This window comes from Sander vitreus, chromosome 20, assembly GCF_031162955.1.
Source record: "Sander vitreus isolate 19-12246 chromosome 20, sanVit1, whole genome shotgun sequence".
NCBI classification, from domain to species: Eukaryota; Metazoa; Chordata; class Actinopteri; order Perciformes; family Percidae; genus Sander; species Sander vitreus.
The window spans coordinates 15,213,277-15,229,200 of record NC_135874.1 but is presented as its reverse complement, the minus strand read 5'-3'; the positions used below and the strand labels follow the sequence as shown (position 1 = coordinate 15,229,200).

General features: G+C 44.6%; 1 protein-coding gene across 2 annotated transcripts in view; it reads left to right on the top strand.

Moving 5' to 3' along the window:
* mnat1 (MNAT1 component of CDK activating kinase) overlaps nucleotides 1-15,924 on the top strand; it is a 37,089-nt gene that overhangs the window by 19,655 nt on the left and 1,510 nt on the right. For both annotated transcript variants that reach the window (XM_078278005.1, XM_078278004.1), the window contains exon 7: nucleotides 3,302-3,423. In XM_078278005.1, the coding sequence (XP_078134131.1) occupies nucleotides 3,302-3,423 (122 nt within the window). The remainder of the gene's footprint in view (nucleotides 1-3,301; nucleotides 3,424-15,924) is intronic.

Genomic DNA, 15,924 nt, shown 5'->3' with positions numbered 1-15,924 from the left:
CAGGATAGGGGATCGCTGGCACCTTGGGGTTTAAGGTTGAATGAAAACCATAAAGAAGCATGTCTAGCATTTTTGTTTTAAAGGAAAAATACAACAATGAAAAAGCATTAAATAGTATTTAAAAACGGATCCGGCATGCGGATATGGGCAATAGGCCAAAATACCATCTGTTCTTGGGTCCTTTATTTGATTGGGTGTTTTTTTTATTTTTTTATTATTATTTTGGATAAAGTAAGTTAACCAACAGATAAATGTCACATGTTAGTATCCCTTACAGTCAAGGAGCAAAGGTTTTGATGTGATTTTATTTATTATATAAAAAGAAATAACTCAATCCTGGAAAAGAACAATACTTATTATTTCAGCAGCAGTAGTTTCATAAGCATAATGTAATGCTGCCAAAATACATGGCGTTTTGAGTAGACGTTCTTTCACTATTTCTCTCACTCACCTGCTCCTTCCCCCACCTACATGTATAAACCACTACTGAATGCAACAGGTTCAGGCTCGTTCTGTTAAGATAGTTAAGTCATTCTGGGAAAAAGTATTGGATGATATGGATAAAATCCTGTATCCCAGTATATGTCAAGTTATATTCCAATATTGATATATATCATGATATAGTACATTTTCTAAAACATATCTACTGAATAAAATAAGTAGAAAGGAGTGTCTTATGTTTAGCTAATATAGTGAATTCAGTACCTGACATTGATACTAACATTTTATAAAAACATAATTCTGCTGTAAAGTAGTCCTGCTCATTGATTTGCAACATTGCCTACAATGGCCCAATACAGCCAGATATATTCTGACGATAGACACATTTATATTGTTTAACGGTATACATTGTCATATCACCTAACCCTACTGGGAAATTAAGGAAATCACACACTAAAGTAGAAATTGATGAGGCATGTTGAAGAAAAGTATAGAAATAACCCAATGACAAAATAAATCCTGGATTGCTTCAACACTACATATTGATGATGTATTACGTTATAAGAGTACAGTATAAGTTTTCTTTGTGTGTATGTTTATTGGTTTGTCTTATGGCCCTGACACACCAACCCGGTAATCGGCCATCGGACCGTCTGGCAAGGTCAGTGGCTCGAGTCTGTTCGGTGTGTTCCGTGTCGTTGTCCGTTGGAAGAGCTGTTGGCCTTCATTTTGGCCGACGTGACTTGCTGGTTTGCAGGGTGGGCAGTCGGACTCAATGACCAATCTGATTGGTGGAGTGCTAACCCGGAAATGACGAGCGGGATGAGCGTGACTAAGCCTATCAAAATCTGACAAAAATCTTTTAAACTTTGTCGATCTGAAATGGAGACGGATTCAGCAACTGCATGACCTATTTATTGCTTAAAATGTTTTTAGAAACACGTTTCGGTGAACTATCTTCGTAAAATATGAGATTGTATTCTGAACGAAGCCGCCATTATGCCCGGTTGAAATATCCGGCCCACGTGACGCGTTCGTCCAATCAGCTGCGGGTTTTAATTTTTTGGGCGACAATACAGATTAGCGCCACCTGCTGTTATGGAGATGTATTACGTCTTGCACACGGCGCAGAACGTAAGCTCAAGTCGGCGTTGCTTTGGTGTGTTCTGAGGCACTTTTTGGACCTCGGGGAGCCGACTGATCAGTCCGACTGCCTTTTCTGCCAACGGTCGGCCATCGGGTTGGTGTGTCAGGGGCTTAACTGTCCTACATGCTGGTCTTATTAGAACAATTACCATCATGTTGTGTTTGGCTGACAAACTCTGCATCCATTGCTGTCTCATCTCAGTGTTCATCACTCGGTGCTTTTGTAACTTCCAGCTCAGCTTTGGTTGTTTTATTTCCCTGTGTGTGCGCTCGCATGGGCCAAAGCATGTGTGAGGGCGGGCAGTCTGAGGCCGCCGGGCACATGTTACTCGTTTAGTTTGGTTTTCATCAGCTCCCCTCTGTGTTCTGTTGTTTATACTCCCCCACTACTCTTTTCTTTGCTTTCTCACTTATCTTTTTATCTCTGCTTTGTCTGAGTTCCTTTGCTACTCTCTAAAATAGTCAGTGTTTGTTTAGGATTCATCTTTTTAATTCCAGGTTTGTTTCATGAGTCTGGCTCATCTTCTGAGTCTCATTACTTAAATGCTGGAGAAATCAAAGTGGTCTGACGCTGTGTGGAAATCCCCCTTTGATGGCAGAGCCCCAAATCGAACAAATCTACAGTGTCCTTAAAAAGTATCATGTTTCTCACTCCATCACCATGGTCAAGAGCATTAGGAACTGGAGTAGCCCGACTGAAATCTTAACTTTGAGTACTTATGGATCAAAGGGGTTTTTCAGACTACAGTTTTCTGTCCTTGACACTGCAGGTCTTATGACTGTAGGAGACCCAGCAGTGTAACAATTTTGTAAAAGTTCTGTAAGTTGAACAATCCTGAGGATTTGCCTAATTTCAGTGACATTTAGATTCACCCAGTTTAGATCGACATTGTTTTAGGTCAATCTACGGAAATAGTAAATAATCACAGCTAAACCCACAAACATGGCACTTCCTACACACTTACACTAGCCTACTAAATTAAAGCTTTAGTGCGTAACTTTTTTATATTAATGAACGTCCGTTACATTCAAGCCATTGCCAAATGAGTTGATACAAAGCTAATTAAGACTATCAGCTTCACAAAACTCTCTCTGTATTTCTCCGCATGGCTGTGTTTAGAAATTGTTGTTGTCCGGCGACTTTCGCGTGCAGAAACTTGAGTGAAGATAATTACCTCTTCTGAAGAGTCCATCATGTTTTTTGAATCCTCCGTGTCCTCCTTGGCTACTAGCAACTGTGTGGAGGAGGGGTGGGGGTGTTGGCCCGTGCGCGATTATAGCAGGCTGTATCATGTGGATGCAACAACAGTGGTGTTGTCATTACTTAGAATTTCCCCACCACAGTTGTCCTGCATGATGTTATGTTTGTTTGTTCTTGATCAGATTCCCATCAGGAATAGTTGTTGAGTTGCCAACAGTGTGTTGACCTCTAAAAACATGCTCAGTTTGTCCCAGTTAGGTTTCTCCATCAAACCAGCAGTGCCTCGGGATAGTGAAAATGTTGTCAGACAAAACTATTGCCAAACCAGTCAGTCAAGAACTGACGGTTGTTAATGCTGCAGTTTGATTGACATGAAGCCTTTTATAAATAGTTTTTTGTGTCATCTTGATTGTGCCATAGCCATAGTTTCCAGTGTTCCATTGCATACTAAACTAAGACAATAAGATTATTGTTCTGTGTTGAATGTTTTCTCTTCCTTGTTGTTTTTTTCAGCGCCAGACGGTGTCTCTTCAGCCTGCTCCTAAGATAGAGGAAGTTCTGTACCACTACAACCCCCTTCAAGTTGAAACCTACGGCCCCTTAGTGCCTGAACTGGAGCAGCTGGGCAGACTCGGGTACAAATTTATTTACACACTCACACAAGTTGAATGAAAGAAGAATACCCGATAACAGGTCCATTATTTCCTCATACATTCTTTGGAAGTTTCCTGGAAAGAACTATGTCATTTGGTGCCAAGTAGGCTATAGGAAAAATAGAGACAAAGTTTTGCAACTGTTGAGATTAATTAGTTGGGTCCCATTTCTAAGCAGCTCTTGAATTTCAGTGAAATTTCCTTAAAAGAACTGCTCGTTTTAATCCCAAGTAAATATAAAGTGTAATAAAAGAGTAAAGGTTTAGCTGACCTGCCATCACTAACTTATAATAGCAGTTAATTGTAATTAATTAATAAAAAATATATCAACTGAATACTGCCTCAATTTTCCTTGTAATTGATACCTAATTATAAAGTTCTTTTAAAGGACCTCCCCAAAAATGTATAGTTCCTTTCTAGGAAATTATAGTAAGCTACGGGACAGGTAAAATCAGGTTTTACTGATTAAACTTAAATCCTGTAGTTTTGTAATTCTATTACATAGCTAAAGTAGTGTTGTCAAGGTTTTGATGTAGGGTTAGAGTAGCTGCTAGAGTCTGTCTGCTTGGAAAACCTGGCTCGTCTCACTTGACTCTCCTATGATTCACTGGGAGAGGGAAAGCAAATGAGGAGGGCTGGGAGAGAGTGAGAGAGAGAGAAGGAGTAACAACCATCACCCTGCCACAAGCCGCCACAGTGCCTCTGTAGGAGTGTCCATTAACACACACAGGAAGTGCTTTCTCCGACGGCCCCTTTGGGCCAATCAATCCACGACGCCATTGGTCTAGTTCTCGCCGAATGTAAGCTATCCATCAGACAGCCCAGCGCCCAGCCATCTGCACTGCAACTGGCTGGCACTAAAGCCTGCCCACACACTGAGAGCGGCCTGCTTTTATTGGGTGACAGGAACAAAACAGGGTCATAGTCTTTTGGGCGAGCTCATTGACTTTCAACACTGCTTCACTCTAACAATAACCTTCATTTGGCTGCGATGTGTGGATATGTACGTAATGTCAGCATGTTTAGGATAAGGGTTTTCTAGTTAATTCTTCTTTATTCTTCAGATAAAAGTTGCTATTGACTTTTGTTGCATAATCACATTTACCTAATTACCTGGAAAATGACCTACTTAAGGTGAAACCTTTTCCTTTAAAGGATTGCAGTAGAGTTTAAGCAGAATAACTGGTACTTATTTACATTATGTATTCAGTGAAGTGCTGAGGTCCGACTTCTTTTGGCCAGGCTGATCAATATGCAGATGAAACACATCTCACAATTTTTGCCGCATGCTGGAGCTCAGAGGAGCGGAGGAAGAGGAGGGGGGGCCCGGTGTCAGCAGTTCAGGGGTCCAGGAGGACCAATGCTGGAGAGGAAGGGCTCTGCCACAGAGATAAATAAGGTTCTGTTCAGTGAGGAGCACCAGTCCCAATGGTGCAGGCCGCAGGCAGCGACACAGACAGGCCCGTTCAGACAAACCACAACTCCCAAGATGCAATGTGCTGTTAAGTAAAAGCAAGGAATAGTGCTGACACTTCTGCACAGTTGGCAGTTTGTGATTCAGCTAAGTTTGAGGTTTTGTGCATGCAAGCTCAGATATACACAGATGATCAAGCTTGCATATAGACATGCATACATACGTTGTCCCTTAAACCTACTATACACTTTGTGTCATACACACCCACACTCACCCCTGTTATTGCAGTCCCAGCATTTTGGCCTTAATGGGAGTTGTGTGATGTGGTAGATATTCACAAGCGTGTGTGCAGAGGAGAGAGAATGCATACAGCATTGAGAGGGTGAAAAGTGAGTCCCTTGTGTAGAGAGTTGGACTACAGCTCCAGTCCTATGACCTGTGAAGGGAATATGCTTGAATGTGTGAGGAGATATGGATGTGCCTGAGCGTGGATGAGGTGAAAGGGGCTGTGAGGGGGAAGGTACTTATTTTAAAACACGACTGTTTGTCTTGGTCAAGGCCCACAGTGACAGCAGCACCACTGGTGATTTGTCTTGGACATAGCCATCAAGTGAGACTGGATAGTTGAGCTCACACACCCCCTCCCTGGTGACCCCGGGGCCTCTGGGGCTGGTCTCTTGCACAGGATGTCCAGTCAACACAGGACTGACTGGAGCCGTGCTTTTTATTTCAACTCAGTCTTTTCTTCTACGCCGCTCTCTTTCTCCCTCTGTCTCAGTGTCTGTGTCTCTTTCGCCTTGTCCCTTTGCCCCCAAAAAAACCGCAGGAGTGCTGCACGGCTGCCAGGAAAAAGAAGGGCCACGCCTCTTTCACTGTCTCTCCCTCTTTGTCAGCTGTACCTGAATAAATATGGGCTGAGCTGAGCTCCTATATTAAAGACAGCTGCCTCAATACTGTAGCAGAGTAAAGGCTGCATGTTCAGGCAACAGGGGCTTCCAAAGTGCCCATTCAGCGTTCACCTCAACATCTACACCCCCCCCCCCCCCCCCCCCCCCTCATTTTACACACACATGCATAACCAAACGCTTCTCCCCCTGATGTGCATAGATGCGTATGATTTGCCACAGAGGATAGGACCCCTACTGTGTGAGGTTTCTATAATGGCAGTATAGTGCTGTCCATCTCATTGACTGGCACATACCCAGAACCATGTGTGAGCCGTGAGAATTATGAGTAGACTATGAATGTAACATTACAGCCTGTACTCCAAATGTCCTGCCATGGCTCCTTGCTTTTATGTTGAACAGTAAAAGCCTCTAATAAACAAAATCAAAGTAGAAGTAAATACTGCATTGGAGACACAAACGGAAACATATGATGTTTACATTATCATGACTGTGATATGAATCCCAGCACACAGCAGCCAGAGACTGAAGCGCCTCCTCACGCCGACCCTGCGCCTGCTGACGGACATAACCTGAATGGAAGCACTTGGATACATAAAAAAAACACAGCACCAATAAAGTCAATGCTGCATTTTAGTGAAAAAAATATCCAGTTTCTGTAGATGAGCCCACATGCTGGCGACCTGGAAGAAAATGTTGCGTCCTATTTTTGCTTGTGTGTGTAGAAGAGCATCTCGGTCTGAGTTTGTTCTCTACGAAAATACTTCTAAAGCTCTGAGTGCGTAGGCGATGAAAGACTGGGCTCTGGACAAGGACAAATCATACGGGGGGGAAAATAGGGGAAAGAGAAATTGGCTGCGGAGCGTTGAAAAATTTGACTCAAACCTCAAGTGCTGACAAGAAAGCTAGCCAGAACAGTTGTTTGTGTTGGCACAGGTCGCCCTGAAATTAGCCCATCTCTTTCTGACAGAGGTTGCTCAATGCGCTTTGCCAAATGCCAGTGTGTATAATATTATGAAGTTTTGCCTCCTCCCCCCACTCCACATTGCTTTCTATAATTGGTGGAAAAAGTGAGGTTTTCTGTTGGGAGCGCTTGTCAAGCATCCGTCTCTTGTCGGTGGGGTGAAGGGGAACAGCTGAATGAGTAGAGTGTTTAGTCTGGAGCTGGTCTCCTGGGGATACACTTCTCCGCACAAGGAAGTAGTCCTCAGAGCACTTTCGCTCCCCAAAACAGACACCTTGTGAATTAAATAGCGATGGATAGTTTTCTATGACCATTCATAAACGGAGAACAACACATTGTTTTCATCCCCTGGAAATTGCCCCCAAGTCTTCTTTTAAAGTGACTCAATCTTTTTATGGACATATGTACATACACATAGACACACAGAAGTACATAAATCACTTGCACACACACATAGAGTAGCTATGTTTAACGTGTACTTAAAGGACGCCTGCTCACTGTTCTGGTTGGGAGCCAAGGGTTAATGGGTCTCTGAGTGATGCTCTCCTCCTGCCTGTGTTCTTTAGCTTTCCAAGCATCCCTTGGCGTCTGCGTGTTTATGTGAATGGTGTGTGTATCTGTTTGTTTGTTTGTTTGTGTGTTGGCTTATACTGCATGTTAAGTGCTTTGGTGGGAGGGAGATATCCAGAATAGTCAGTGGTGCCATCACAACCCTCAGTTCCCGGCAGCCGGCTTTGCTAGCCTCTCCCTGCCTGGTTGGCTTGACTCCAGGTCTGAGCTCTCCATCTTTCCAGCTCTACCAGTGACCCTGGATTTGGCTCTGGGAGTTTAGCAGGGCTACTAAACATGGTCCATAGAGTACTCTTGAATCCATTTCTGCCATCACTAAATTGGAGTATATGAGGTTTAAATTGCATACAAATCATTCCTTCCTCCTGCTGCTTTTCCCTCTGACTCTGTGATGAAAGTGCAAGTCAGCCATGATATTCTTCTTTTTCAGTCAATATGCAGCAAACAGCTACTCCAAAGGAATTTCCAGAAATTGCCATGAATAGCTTTTCCATGTATTCCAGGTTCTCTGATCACTGCAGGGTGCATATCCATTGGAAGAGCCGGAGGGGGGTGGGGCTGGGGCTGGGGCTGGGGGGGCAGGGTCAGAGGTCACTGACCACGGGGGACCTGAGGTGAAGCACCGGCACGTCAGAGTGCTGAGACTGACCGGAGCAGAGTGATGGCACCTTGGAGAGACGGGTCTTGTATTCTTGGCCTCAAATAGTCATGCACTCACGCACTCTTTCTCACACAAACCCAGCTTTGATGCTTAAGTTATGAGCTGGAGACTGGGTGCCGGTTAGCATGACCTTAGATGAACTCCCTCAAGAGCAGTGTGCTTTGATCTACTTTTACTACTATTAGATAATGTCTCAAGGCACATAGTTTGCTCTCATTCAGCCAATTAAAATATTATGTGACTTTGCCAAATAGTACAATTTATGGGAAAACTTGTTTATTTCGCTCTTGCATAACAGTAGGGCTTTTCCAAAATACTTTGGGGTTGCCACCATAACCAAGACCTAAAGCTGAACTTGGTTACTCAGATATCTGATATCCTCCTTTCTTCCACAATACAGACTCATCGCGTGTGCCACTGTCTTGTGTTACTAGATCCAGCATAGCCAGTAACTATAGACTTGAATGCAGTGCTTCTCTGACCATTTAAGTGTTTCCATAGCTTAGATCTAAAAGCTCGACTGTAACCGTGGAACTCTCAGATTTAAAAATTTGCATAACCAAAAGAGAGTGCAGGCATTATAAAAGTGTGGAGGCTCAAGTCCAGCTATTTGACTTGCAAACCTGTGTCAGCACAATGCCACATCTTCATGCACAGCATCTAGCCGCCACATTGCTTTCATACTCCGCTTCTTGTACTGTAGGTACTAAGTCTCCTCGTTACTAACTAGCGTGGCCACCATCCGACTCTCCACCAGCCCCCACCCAGGCCATTATCCTGTCTGTCTTCAGTAAACAGACCATTAACAGACAGAGCTGGTGGAGGCCAGATCACTATTGTTTCCCCTCCCAGAGATCTGTGCAAATATTGATCTTTTCTTGAAGTATGAGTCAAAATAAGCATGCGCTGTAGTTGACTGCAGGCTTTTTACTTGTGCTGTTTACTGAGTCACTACTGACCCAAAGAGCGGGCATTACAGAATGACAGAGCGGGAGAAACAATTGTCTTGTGTGTATTCTGGTCATTTGAAAGAGTTCTGCTTTTAGTGTTATTATTTTCCCTCTGTGGGCTGTGTGCCAGACAGACCAGTAGTCTCCTCCCAAGATGAACCCAGGCCAGGCCAAACCAGGCCATTGCGAGCGAAGGAGACATCAGCAGACATTGAACTCTGAGTATAACAGTGTCCCTTGCCTCCAGTTTTATTTGTGTCACAGCCTAGAGGCGACAGGGTCAACAACCAGCGTAGGGTGAGGTGATGTCTTCTGACTATTTTAAAGGGCCCATATTATGCTCATTTTCAGGTTCATAATTGTATTTTAAGGTTGTACCTGAATAGGTTTACATGATTTCATTTTCAAAAAACACCATATTTTTGTTGTACTGCACAGCTCTCTCTCACTGCTGCAGATCCTCTTTTCACCTGGTCTCTGTTTTAGCTACAGAGTGAGACCTCTTTTCTTCTTCTTCTTCTGTACTATCTTTGATTGCACTCGCACATGCGCAGTAGCTCAGATGTAGATAATGTCAGCTTGCTAGCTCCATAGACCGTAAAAGAAAGCCTGTTTCTCCAACTTCGGTCAGTTACAAGGCAGGATTAGCTGGGAGACTTCTAAATGAGGGCGCACATGTAAGTAGTTCTTTTGTAGATTATGGTGAACTTGTGTGTGTTGTAGCAGCACTTTGCTATTGAGAACGAGGTAGCATGCTAGCGTTAGCATGCTAACGCTACAAGCTAACGGTTAGCCAGCTCGTTTCGGCTTGTGACGTCACAGGCCGTGCCGATTTTGAACAGCTCACCCAGAGACTGAAGGCAGAACACATTCAGAAACCATATCTCACTCAAAACAGCATGGATGGATTTTTTTCAAAGTTTGTATGCGTGTGGAAGCACCAGAGACACAAAAGAACACCCCAAATCCCAGAAAAAGTGTTTTTTTCGTAATATGGACACTTTAACACACACTGATCTTTTTAGAGTTGCATGCTTGGATTTTGAGATGACATGATGGTGCTTATAGCTATGCACACATACTCAGTTTGTTTGTGTTTTTCACACAAACACCAACAGACCTGAACTCTGTGCCTCTTCCCTGCTCTTCAGCCCCAGGGCAAAGGGCCCGGCACTGTACAGGGGGATTAGCTGGCTCATTTTCTCCTCTTAAGAGCTGGAGAAAGAAAACAAACTACCGTCATTTGGGGCTTGGCTGTGGGGAGATGCCACGCACACCTCATGATAGGAGATACCTCCTTACTATGATGTATGAATTATCACCCTCCCCCTGCTGTATCTTTCCCTGCCTTTTTTGTTTCCTTTATCCCCCCTTCTTTGCTCTTTTCTCATCTTTCTCCATCATTGATATCCTCTTTACCTCTCCTCAGTGCTTGAGGTGCTTCAGTAACTGATACCTGTGGAGGCGACCTATCCCCCTGAGAAAACTCTATTCTTCCTCCCTGTATCGGGGCTCTATTTCCAGAATGTTACAGCTAACTGTCAAGGGGTTTAGCTGTGTGTATATATGGGTGTGCCTTGTGCTAGCAGCCATTCACTGTACAGCATATGTCCTTCCATTGTTTACGGCCCCATTTGGTTAACGATGACACTGATGTCATGTCATTATCCTCCCTCTCCAGTCTGGTTTGTCCCCCGCCCCTCCTTCCTCTAAGCTCTCCAGGGGGCAGAGTTATCAAGTGGCAGCCCGGGAGACAAAAGAAAGATGCTCTCTGTATCAAGTGGCTAGCAGGATGTGTGATGCCTCTCCAAGCCCCACGGCTGCTGCGGTTAGGTGTGAGGCCAATGGCCCAGCCAGTCAGACAGCCTCTGTTGCCCCCATCAGGTCAGACAGAGGAGGTGCAGGGCCAACACACGAGAGCCCTGGATGAGTAGTGACAGGTGACGCTTGGACCAGGAAGTGAAGTTTTGGCACAAGTAGCACAATAGTCCTTTATCATGGGCACCTCAACAATGTTGTCGTTCATAGACACAAAACAAGTGTACCTCTTAGTCTTTATCAGTGAAACTAACAATCTGCAATGTTAAAGACAGCGTACAGGTTGTCAGTCACTCCACATGAGAATGTATTTCTATAAGTGCTAATGTCAAATGTCACCCAAAGCTTCTGTTAACACTCTAAACATGTTCTCCCCTTAACTAATTGTTAGCTACACCCACCTCTTTCTCCTCCTGTCTTTTGGGACGCAGAGAGGCAGACTCAGCATGCCAGTGGTGATAAGACACACGATAATGGATAGGGGGTCTATAGGCTTGTGAGATATGATGTAACCACATTGAGCCCCCCTCAGACGCACTCACAGAGTACAACTTGAGATAATCTGGTGGACAGTGGGTATGCTGATGGCTGAGGATCTGTCTCACACACTTGCACGTCCCAGAGGAAGCTGCATTCAATGGAAAAGAGTGTGACCTTTGACCCGTGGTGATGAAAGACCGCTGTTGACAGATATAGTATACCTGTGAGAGTCCTCTGTGTTTGGCTTGTCTGCGGGGGTTTTGTTTCTGGACTGCAGCCTGGACCAATTCACACGTTCTCCACTGGTAAAATTCTGCTCCACCGGTTTGCCGTCGGTATTGGTACAAACAGCTCTGCCCTAAGAAAAACATGTATTCACACACACGTGAATTGTGTAGACACACACACAGGGGCATAAGCACACATTGCACATTCACACAATGCACTCAGTGTGCTGTGTCTCTCGTAGGGGTACATTTTCCCTCATGGTAGAGTGTAGGAAGGAGGGGCAGATGGGGCAGCAGTGCTGTGAGTGAAACTGGAGATGCCTGAGGAATGCAAGGGGTGTTTTTGGAGGACTGGAGTGGAGTTTGGGGGGTAAAGGGGGGTTGACTTAAGGGGTAGGATGGGTGATTAGGGGGTGACAGCTGAGTGCTGACCCCTCCTATAATGACAAATCATCTGGCAGGTGTGTGGCTCTGCACCCTCCCTCCAGCCCCATCATTTCCAGGCCAGGAATCCTCAACCGCTGCCGGAGCAAAGCGCTAAAGGAAGACTTCCGGACATTTACACTGCCATCCAGCAACCTCATGACTGGCCTTTCAGAAGTATGGGGCAGCCTCTATTCAGATATAGCCTGCCCTGTGCTTGTCAGCTGCCCTCTTTGTGCACTCAACACACCAGTCCAAGTTCCTTCGCTTTAATAAACATAGTTAATGAGGCTTCAGTCTTTTGAATGGTCTCAGGTAGGGTAGGTTTTATGGATTTATCTTTGCAGATGTCATTTTTCCTTCCAGTGTTCCTTTGAACAGAACACATAGTTCATGGATCAGTGAGGGTGCTGTGAAAGTGGACAGGTGCCAAGCTGAGGCTTAGGTCTCAGGTCAGTACTTTGAAATAAAAAAAAGCGGACTTTAGAATTTATGAATTCCCTTAGAAAATCCCATTCATTCAGATATTGTTTCAAGTTTCCCGTTAATGGAGTCCATTTAATCTTCTTTTAGTCTCGCATTGCCAGACCTATCGCCACAGCGCTGTGGAATAAAGTCTGGCTACACCACACATACATTCTATGATGGGAGAAAAAAATGCTCTGGGTTGTTTGGATTTCTTTAAACCAATCACAATGGTCTTGGTCGCTCAGCTCTGGACCCACAGCGCTGGCTCTGCAAAATAGTCTCGGGAAGGAACTTGTTTTGGTGGCACATTTGCACCTTGCAACAGAAAATGCAACATACAATATTAAATGAAGTTAACTGTTAACACAATACAGTAACATGAGCTATTTAAATTAGCTGGATATCGCCATGTGTACTTCTTTCATAGCATTCCCCACCAATCACTCCCAAAACGTCCCAGTTAGATAGTAAATACCGTAAACATATTGGGCTATATATTATAACGTATTATTGCCTTATTGCACGATCCATATTTTCTTCAAAACTTGCCATTTTCAGTGTGTAGCTTGCTAGCTCGAGCTTTGTTGTTGTTTCCCGAAGCGAACGGATTTTGAGAATGGCAACACACAGAAAGCGGAAGCGGAGGGACGTCAGGCAATTATCCTCGACATGTACTTCCATTGATCCAGAGTAAGCATCTTTGAACTGTTAGGCTTTAGAAACCAGCCAAACCACATACAGTAATTCTACAGTTAGCTTTGTTTAAGACTGATTCAGATTGCTCCATTGTCTCGTGGGTCTGCTTTGCCGTTTGCATGTTGACTAAGTGTCTGCTTGCTAAAAAAGCCATTGTAGCATTACTGGTCTCTTTTTCTTTTCCATCAAGCCTGGGCTTCCACAGCTCTTCTTAATCCAATTCCAGCCAACACATGGAGTCTAGACAAGAGGCCCAACGCAGCCTGCACCTCCATCTGATATCGTCTGTTTTCCCTCTGGAGTCCCAACCTCACAGCTATTTCCCCAAGGAACCCAAACACCCTCCGTTCCGCAGTAGCATCGTTGATTCAAATACAAAGAAGAGCCACACATTCTCAGCTGGAAATCACGCAGAACTCTGCCGGAACATTACGCCACTTATCTTTTCACTTTGAATTAGAGATGGGGCTGTGCTGTGTTTTCCAGGCAGCCGGATAGGAGAATACTTTCGGGGTCCCGTCAGGAAAATCTCTGACCATTATTAGCATTAGCAGGAGACATTGCCCAGGTATTCAGAGTTCCAGACTCAAGTGGAAAAATGCTGTTGGCTCTGAACAGTTTTGATCCACATGGCTTTTTGAAAGAAAGTGGTTACAGCAGATGGTATGAGTAGAGGTTGAAAAGAATGCACTTTATCAACTATTATGCTTTTGAGAATACAGAAAAAGAAATCTAAATTTGACACTCATGCTGAGATGTTCATCTGAGAAAACATCTGGCCAAACATACATCAGTCTTTTGAGTGTGTATACTAATGGAAACCCCCTGTCATATTCCCTTGTGGCAATTGCAGTCTGACACGCACACTGTCATACTGTGTCATTCAGTTGTCTTCATCACCTGCGCTCGTCTTTTCCCACTCCCCCCAAGCGACATAATGGGCCAGTCCAAAGTGACCCATATTTACCCAATAATACGAGGCTTTGAAAAGACCCATATCGAGTTGCAGCTAATGCTCCAGTGGGGCCCGGAGAGTGAAAGATGTTACCGGCCAACACGGCTTGGGTTTCAGGGCCCTGCGAACAAAAGGCAGTCCAGTCCTCAGAGAGAAAGGGAGAGAGAGGGGATGGAGGGGGTGACGGAGTGGGAGGTGGTGGAGACTGAGTGCACACTGCACACTGAAACAGTAGCGTCAGAGGGTCTTGAAGCGTCTGTTTCAGAGGGATATAGTGTGTGTGTGTGTTGTATCTCGTTTTATGATTGAAAGCAGTGTAAAGAGACTGTGTCTGTCTGTTTTTGTAGGCAAGTGTGATGCACATTTTTAATGCATTTCACGTTGTTGCACGTCTTAGGTGTTGCCAGTCCACTCTTAATGTTTCAGCATTGTCAAGTACAGTCATGTGAAAAGAGTCATCTAGTTCATCTTTCCGCTTCTTCTATAGCCGGTCATGTGTATGTACATGTATGCGGCGGGCCTTTACAGGAAGATGCGGATACCGCCGCTGAGTTAATGGAGCAGAACTGAACTAACCTTGGGTGTTAGGGGTGAGCAGAGGGCAGACAGGGTTGGTTTAAGAAAAGAGGGTTTGTGATGATGATACCCAAAGGTGATTTCACCTCCTCCTTCTACTTCCCACCACTCACCCTCCTCCTCCCGCTCCTTCATGTTCTCTTTTTGCTCTCTCTATCTCCTTAGGGGCAGGCAGGTATAAAGTTACACAAAGCTCTCAGCTTTCTTGGAAGGAATGACCACATGAGTAGCTTGGGGATTAGATTAGCAGGAAGAGCAGACTCAGTCGAGCTGTAAATAGCCCACTTTTTTCACCATTAAAAAGGCCCAGTACAATATAATCAATAAATAGCACTCATCTGATGCAGGAAGCCATATGAGAAGACCTCCCTCAAGTGCTCTGAAGGACAGGCTACAGCAGCTTGGGCCTAATGAAGTTATTATTAATCACTGGGCCTCCTGTTTTGAACTTGTGTGTTGCTTCTCTAGTGGGTGATGAGTGGCCTTTGTGTGCTGATTGACATCTCTTGCTGCTCTTCCTCTCACTTTTACTGTCTATTGTAAGACATGACAAGGTCATCTTGTGTGATATTCATGAATGTTTGACTTTGTGTCTATGTCCCAGTCATGCTAGCGAATGTGTTTTAACTTTTATTTTCAGTGAAGGTTTTATTGTTACGAGCAAAGCACCTTGCACAATCATAAAACACCAAAGCAAAATATGATCTATTCAGCGTGTAGTCTAACACCTTTTTCTCCCTGTCCATCTCTCATTCACGCACATGCACACGCACACACACACACACACACACACACACACACACACAAAATCTCAACTTTCTGTCTCTCTGAGCCTCCCCACAGGTGTTGGGTTACTCTGTAAAGCAGCTTGAATGGGCACAGAAATTACAGAGGGCTGTCTGTGCTCTTGATTCCCATTTCACTTTGAAGTTTTCTCCTGCTCACAGGAACAGGGGCCACAAAGCCAGACTCGTGTGAGGGCTTTAGCCCTCTCTGCCAGGACTCTGATTTCTGCAGGGTGGGGGGTGTAGGGGGAGACAGTATTGACAGGCAAGGCTACGTGTTGTCTCGGTTGCTGGAGGACTTTGCTTTTTTAGCTTCGTAGTCAAGATGTTACAAGAAAGCAGGTTTCTCCCCCAATGACCACTTTTTGACGGCACAAAACACAGTGGAGGAAGGATTAGGGTGGTTAGGGACACAGGTCAACCCCCCCATACACACACAACTCATAAGTAGAGGGACATCTATCACCGTGGTGACAAGATGTGGAGACAAAATTAACAGCTCAACTGTTTTTCTGTCTGTGCACAAATGTGAAAATAAACAGTGACTTTTGGCTTCGCTTAAGAACCTGAAAAGGGGCTTTGGCAGGATAC